At 33.9% G+C, this 7,672-nt stretch overlaps 2 protein-coding genes across 2 annotated transcripts in view; both read left to right on the top strand.

Moving 5' to 3' along the window:
* The first annotated feature begins 380 nt into the window (after positions 1-380).
* Positions 381-3,220, top strand: LOC111702351 (myosin regulatory light chain sqh). Its single transcript, XM_023474008.1, has 7 exons — positions 381-519; positions 1,108-1,191; positions 1,430-1,475; positions 1,659-1,708; positions 2,408-2,520; positions 2,841-2,889; positions 3,038-3,220. Exons 1-7 carry the CDS (start codon positions 409-411, stop codon positions 3,203-3,205), a joined length of 621 nt encoding a protein of 206 aa, XP_023329776.1. The 5' UTR covers positions 381-408; the 3' UTR covers positions 3,206-3,220.
* Positions 3,221-4,883: 1,663 nt separating this feature from the next.
* LOC111702355 (caltractin) overlaps positions 4,884-7,672 on the top strand; it is a 4,554-nt gene continuing 1,765 nt past the window's right edge. Inside the window, exons 1-5 of the mRNA XM_023474013.1 lie at positions 4,884-6,046; positions 6,358-6,417; positions 6,737-6,849; positions 6,918-7,176; positions 7,319-7,421. Coding sequence (XP_023329781.1) covers positions 5,996-6,046; positions 6,358-6,417; positions 6,737-6,849; positions 6,918-7,176; positions 7,319-7,421 — 586 coding nt within the window. The 5' untranslated portion in view covers positions 4,884-5,995. The remainder of the gene's footprint in view (positions 6,047-6,357; positions 6,418-6,736; positions 6,850-6,917; positions 7,177-7,318; positions 7,422-7,672) is intronic.

Here is a 7,672-nt window from a genome sequence, read left to right as displayed (position 1 = left end):
CAGCTAAATAGTTCTCTGTAAACTTTATTTTTATTTTTATTTTCTCTTAAATTCTTCATTTATAAATTAATTTTAAAAAAAATGCAATAAAGGAAATGTAACAGTCTTTTGTCAACTGCTCACATAGATACAGCCTCCTTATAAACAGTCTCATCAATTTTTAAGACAGGGCTGACTTTGAAGTGTCGCAACGCCCTAAGCTTAAATTTTACCGCTCTAACTCACTTATGCTTTTCTGTAGCCCTTTACATGTACATTTTAGAACTGTAAAGCACTTGTTGTTAGATGTGGTTTTTTAGAAGTTATTGGCAAAATTCTCAACGATTTTTGCTTGAGAGCGTGAGACCATTAAATCGCAGTGTGCTCAGAACAGAATGATATAAACTTTATCTTTTTTCCAGAATAAAAATGTCCTCCCGAAAGACCGCCACCCGTCGAGGAACAACTAAGAAGCGTGCCCAGAGAGCCACCAGCAATGTGTTCGCCATGTTCAACCAGGACCAGATTCAGGAGTTCAAGGTTCTATTCTTAAACAATAGTGATCGATTGATTGATTTCTTGGATATTGTTTTATTTATTGGTTGGTAGGGTAGTTGGTTGCTTGCTTGGTTACGTAGTTGCTTTATTTGTTGCTTGATTAATTGCTTGCTTGGTTGCTTGATTTGTTGTTTGATTGGTTGCTTGATTGGTTTCTTGATTGGTTGCTTGCTTGGTTTCTTGATTTGTTGCTTGCTTGGTTTCTTGATTGGTTGCTTGATTGGTTGCTTGATTGGTTGTTTGATTTGTTGTTTGATTGGTTGCTTGATTGGTTGCTTGATTGGTTGCTTGATTGGTTGCCTAACTGATCGATATATATTATGCAGTGGGCACTATTGTGTGGGAACACCTGAAACAATATTGCAAACGGTTGTAGGTCACTAGAACTATTATTTAACGGGAAATGGTGCGGTTTTGACCGCCTTAAAGGAGAAAATAAAAAAATTATTTTCTTAAAGGGACTGTCCACGTAATTCAAGTAACATTGAATTCTTTTATTAACAACAATCAATTTGGGTGTCTGGTTTCTAACAACTGACAAATATTTATTGATATACCTTTATTTTTTAGGAAGCTTTTAATATGATCGATCACAACCGAGATGGGTTTATTGACAAGGAAGATCTTCATGATATGCTTGCTTCTCTCGGCAAGGTTGGGGATAACATCATTATGAATCGAATCCGCGGATTTTGGAACTAAATAAATCAGAAAATGGATACAGATCCAGCCAAAAATGTATTCTATTTCTTCGGAAATATTTGTTATCGTGAAAATCAATTACATCTTGTGTTAACTTTTTGAATCATCAATATTTTATTTTTATGTACTTTTTTATGAGAATTGTTAGAAATTTGGAATTAAAACTTTTGAACATTATTGAAATATTTAGGATCCAACTGATGATTATCTAGAAGAGATGATGAACGAGGCTCCAGGTGACTATGATCATTTCATTATTAAATCGATCAGTCTGGTAATCAATTTAATCAAACTTGTAGAATTGCCACAAGTTTCGATCCTTACGCTGAACCAATTTAACCTTAACGTACAGTTTTATAAACAATACAAAGATTATAAAACCAAAATGAAGAATATTTTGTGCAATATGTACTGTGTAGGTCCAATTAACTTCACGATGTTCCTGACAATGTTTGGAGAAAGATTGCAGGTTAGTTCTGCGCAATACTATTCTTAAATTCTTAATATATTCGTTGATTTTAACATATTATATATTTAAATCTATTTATATCGTATCTACATTTTTTTTAAATCTGAAATTCTCCGCCCATGTTAAAACGCCTTCAGAGCATTCCAAAAACATTTAAAATAAATCATTTTAACAATTGGCATTAGAACTTATTAAGAATTCAAAGAATTAAAAGTAATTAGAGTTCAGTGAATGATGGTGTAGTTCATAAATAAAACAAACTATGGACGAACGACTTAGATCGTTGAGACGATATTAAAAACCAATCATTTTTTTATTGAACGAACGAATTTTCCGAAGGATTTTGAAAAAAACTATCCTTAATTAATCCTTAGCGAACTATTTTACTGAATGCAATGATTCAGTGAGAAAACGAACGAAATAGTCGGAAAATAAACGATAACTTTGAGAACGAACGAAATAATTTTTTTGAACGCGGCCATCACTAATAATAAACAACATACAGCATACAAACAAATGAATATACTTATTTTACCAATTTTATCTCGACCAAAGTTTGTGTTTTTAAATGATTTTGTATCCATCACTATTTATTAATTCATCTAAGTTTGCTTCATCCCTCTATCTATGCATCATCAATCTCTCTATTTATGTGTCTATTTTTGTACCTAATATCTAATTATCTACCCCTGTATCTAGGGAACAGATCCTGAAGAGGTTATTAAGAATGCTTTTGGATGTTTCGACGAGGAGAACCAGGGGATGATGCACGAGGATAGGCTGAGGGAGCTTCTAACTACTATAGGAGACAGGTGCTCTTCTTCTAGTTTCAACTTTGAACTCTTAGTTTGCTCATTACTTACGGGTAGTTTCATCTCTTAGTTTGCTCATTACTTACGGGTAGTTTCACTTCGATCATGCGTTCAATTTAACAGGAAAATTATCATTTTTTTAAAGTCTTATTTTGTTTTGAAGGACATAGGTACGTCGTACATAAAACCCCCCTGTTCCATGTCTCCATCTACAGATTTATGCGGGGGGGGAGTTCGGTTAGCTCATACAGTGTACAATGTGCTGTTAACATTGCACTGTAGAAAATAATGTAAATGTAAATAGAAAACTTATATTCTAGGTTTACTGATGAAGATGTGGATGAGATGTATCGTGAGGCCCCAATCAAGGAAAAGAAAATAATAGAGTTCTGAAGTGGTTAACCAAATATCTAATAACCTTTATCAGCACTAGCTGGATCAGTTATTAAAGTAGGGNTTCCCTATTTGTCTAAATTTGTGATTTTTTTTCTCTATTATTCACAATTAAACTGTGTAGAATGGAATGTTTGACTACGTAGAGTTCACTAGAATCCTCAAACACGGAGCTAAGGAAATTAAACTTTTTGTTAAAAATTTGATGGGGCATAATTCATACAGTTTTATATTGACTGCTATAAGTATCAATATTATTACATTTAAATGTATTATTCATGTTGACTATTGAGAGTAATTTAGATTTTGATTTTTTTTTAATGTTGTTTATTAAATCGGATGAAAGAAATTCTTGATAAATTCGAAATCGATTGAGTGATTGATTGATTAATTCCGATAATTAATGTACAGAGCAATATTTTGATAACTTATTTTATTGATTCTGAAGTTAAGTAAACTTTTTTTTAACAGAAGGACAAATTAAATTTAAATAATAAAAATTTGTTTGAACAATTTCAGGGGATATTAGTTCCAAAACTAACACTTGGCCCATTTTTAGCATCACTGATTGTTAGAAATGGGCCAAATCTGCAAAGTTATCTTTTTAAGGGTATATATCTTTAAATCCAAGACGAGTAGAACAAAATTTAACCATAAACTTCAGCGTTTCGGATCCGGATCCGGTCGGATCCGTATCATTTGGTCGGATCCGTATCATTTGGTCGGATCCGGATCCGTATCAGGAAACGTTGATATGGATCCGGGTAGCGCCAAAAATTAACCAAAACCATGGAATAAATAAATCAAAATGGTTCGTAAATGTATTATATACATGACGAAAATTTTTCAAAATTATCTTTAATAATTTAATGTTTACATTTATATAATAGTAATGACGACATTTTTAACTTTAGGATTACTCAGGGAAAATAGGAAAATAGGAAAAAGGGAAAATACGGAAAATCCGATTCACAGAATCAAAAGTTATCTCGGATCCGGATCCGTATCAGAGTCAGGATCCGGATCCATCATCACGGATGCGGATCCGCGGATCCGGATCCGGATCCGCATCAAAATGATACGGATCCGAAACACTGATAAATTTATAATAAATAAAGGCTAAAACTATACATAAATGTCAATTTTAAACTAATAATAAGGTGTGAGAATTAGTTTTTGATGATTCTTGATTTCATTTTCGAACATATCCCTGAAACAAGTTTTAGGATTAAAATAAGCGAAAAAATAGGAAAACAAATTTATTTTTGTTAAACAAGATTTAGTAAATCTCAAAGAAATGACTGGATCTGGATCCTTTTTTTCAGTGCGGATCCAGGATCCGGATCCGCATCAAAATCAAATGGACCCTAAGCACTGGTTTTTACTATTGACTTTTGACTCTGGACAATGGACATGGGCCGGGATCCCAAAAACATAGTCTTTCAATTTGTGGCCATTTCTAACACTCGGTGTTAGAAATGGGCAAGTGTTAGTTTTGGAACATATGTTCCCTGAATTTATTGATTGTTTTGTTTAATCAATAATTAATCCTGACTAGTTAACACAACCCACCACACAGTGGATATATTAGTTATACTTTCTATTTCGCTACGTTAACCTTTGATTTATCGATGCTGTACACTTGACACTGTACGTAAAATTAACAAATCAGCAGTCACATTAAATATTAAATTTTAAATTTTAGTTTTGATTTTACACGTTTTAAGTTTTGAATTCAATTATCCCTCCCCCCCCCCTCAGGTGGGAGAGGGGGGGGGCAAAAAAAAATTAAAAAAGGTATTAATATTTTTTCAAAAAAGGGGTTTTTTAAGGGGGGGGACCAATGTTGCCAAGGGGGGGGACCAAAAAATTTTTTTTGCGCGCTTACGCGCGCACATTGTGCCCCCCCCCCCTAAACAAAAGCCCTCGTACGCCCCTGTTCAGAAATGAATCTAGGAAGTTTAAACAAAGTTATCGTTCTTTAAAAACAAAATAAATTTGAATTAAAAAAGCGAGAAACTGGATTAAGGTTGTATATGGTGGAACATAATACGTTAACAACTTGACTTGGAAGTTAAATCATGTAAAAAAACGTCACAAATAAATGTTTGTTTAAAATGTTCTGAGCAATGAATATTTGGTACTTAAATTTTAATTTTAATTTTAATTTTTTGTGAGAAGAGGGTGAGAAACTTATTTGAAAGGGTAAATTCCTTTAACTTCTGTATGTGTCACACCACGCACCCCTGACCCTTTAGTAAAAGTAAGTTCAACCTAATGTCTGACCCCGTCAAGCTTGTTGCACCAACTAGTCCTATTAAGTGTCTTCTTTCTTTACCCAATGACCGGGCGATACAGTACAAACTGGGACCGGAAAGGTTGACCCGGCTCAGAAATTTAAATGTACTTCGGCTGCCCGTGACACGAGTTATACAAACTTTGGGTTCTACGGTTTTAGGTACTTTCCAAAAGCATTTTCACAATTTGAAAAATGCTTTGAAAAAAGACGCACATTTTTTATTGACATTTTCCCAAATGAACATCTTTCGATGCCAGCTTTTTCCAAATGAATGCTTGTTCCTGGTAAAAGGAGGAAACATAATGATAATGATGGATTAGGTTCAGATCAGGGACTAACAGGTTATAATTACCAGGTCAATTGTAGGGAAAAATTTGCAATTCAGGATGTTTCTACATCAATAAAAATAAAAAATTGGCAGGTTTTCATTGTTATTTATTTCTTTTAAAACTTACAAAATGTTCTAAAATATTCGCAACTCCTCACTCGAATTTGTAAATTGAAATTTGCATGTCTCCTATAGGTCCTAAAAGCCTGACCTAAATTTTTTTGGGAATAACCATGGTCTAGACATTTTCTTAGCTAAATGCTGCGGCTAGGATAAACTAGGGGTCCGACCGTTGGATCTGGGAAAGTGTTATTGGTAAAATTAATTTTAATGAGAAGTTGTCTACTTGTTACTTGGAAAATCCCATTGAAACATTTTATTGGGAGAAGAACCTTTCACCTTTCGAAGAATAATGATAATAATTGTCTTCTGTTTCCAAATAATAAAATTAAAGTATGACCAAATTAAAGGCAGACCTGACTGAGGAGCAGAAATCTGACATCAAGGAAAACTATTCTCAGTTTATTTTTTCATTTTTTTGGGGGGTGGGGAGTTATTGACAATACCCCCTGGTGTCCCTGATATCCTACGGATGTTCCTGATAGAAAGAACCCTCCCCTCGCAAAAGTCCTGAAAATGCTCCTGGTTATTAACTTTGTTCTAAGTATGTGGATAAGGGTAATGAAAGTTATAAACTCGTTTAAAAAGATGTTTAGTGGTTGGGTGGTAATTTTTCGTATTTTCCCAGTTTTCGACCAATGTAAACTATTACTAAATGTTATATCATTAATATGACTAGAGATATTGTATTGAACAGGAAGCATTTGCGTTATTTGACACCCAGGGTTCAGGTTTTATAGATACAAAAGATCTAAAGGTAAAATATTAAAACAACTGAAAGAATTTATAGACGAAGTGTCGAATTTTCATTCCGTTTCAAATATCACAATAAAGCAATTACCATTAAATATTTCCCAACTGTATTCCTTGACCCTTCATCTATGAATATTGGATATCCCTTTTAGAGTCGCCTATATCTAGATCAACAGGCGAGCTAGAAAACGACTATATATATTTAAAGAATTAGATTTTAAAATCGCTCAAATGAATTCGATTTCATTCTAACAATATTGAAAATGTAAGATTAATGATATAAAACTTTTCTACTCTTAGTTAAAATATCTGACTGTATCCAGGTTGCCATGAGAGCACTGGGGTTTGAACCAAGGAAAGAAGAAATCAAGAAAATGCTAAAGGATGTGGATACAGACAGGTTAATATTAATATTTTCTTTATATATAATCATTCTGTCTGGCATTACAAATTGTTATTATTGTTATTTTTATCAATACCCAATATTATCATAACCATTATCAGTATCAGTATCAGTGTCAGTGTCAGTGTCAGTGTCAGTGTCAGTATCAGTGTATCAGTGTATCAGTGTATCAGTGTATCAGTGTATCAGTGTATCAGTGTATCAGTGTATCAGTGTATCAGTGTATCAGTGTGTCAGTGTGTCAGTGTGTCAGTGTGTCAGTGTGTCAGTGTGTCAGTGTGTCAGTGTGTCAGTGTGTCAGTGTGTCAGTGTGTCAGTGTGTCAGTATCAGTGTATCAGTATCAGTGTATCAGTATCAGTGTTAGGGAAAGGGGTTGAGGGGAAGGGGTTGAGAGGAAGGGGTTGAAGGGAAGGGGTGAAGGGGATGTAAAAGTCTTGTGCAGAACTTCTCCTTCCATTTTTATTTTGTACACAAATCTTTGTAATATAATATGATTTGCAGAAAATATATTATTTTGTTTGTTTTCAGGCTTTTAAACTGTTTGATGATGATGAAACAGGGAAGATAACTTTCAGTAATCTGAAAAGGGTCGCAACAGAACTAGGAAATTACAATTTTAACAATCTTTAATATTTTTGGTCAAATTATACAACTTGTGATATAGCATATTCTAGACATTTTTATTGAGCCTACAGGGTGGCCAAAATGTACGGATTGTACGGATTGTACGGATTGATTTTTTTTAACCCTAAAATTGTACGGATTGTACGGATTGTACGGATTTGTTTTCAAATTGCACGGGGGGGGACCAAAAAATTTTTTTTGCGCGCTTATGCGCGCAAATTGTGCCCCCCC

The sequence above is a fragment of the Eurytemora carolleeae genome, unplaced genomic scaffold (assembly GCF_000591075.1).
Source record: "Eurytemora carolleeae unplaced genomic scaffold, Eaff_2.0 scaffold503, whole genome shotgun sequence".
Taxonomy (NCBI): domain Eukaryota; kingdom Metazoa; phylum Arthropoda; class Copepoda; order Calanoida; family Temoridae; genus Eurytemora; species Eurytemora carolleeae.
The sequence above is the reverse complement of the archived record's forward strand: the minus strand, read 5'-3'. Positions and strand labels throughout refer to the sequence as shown.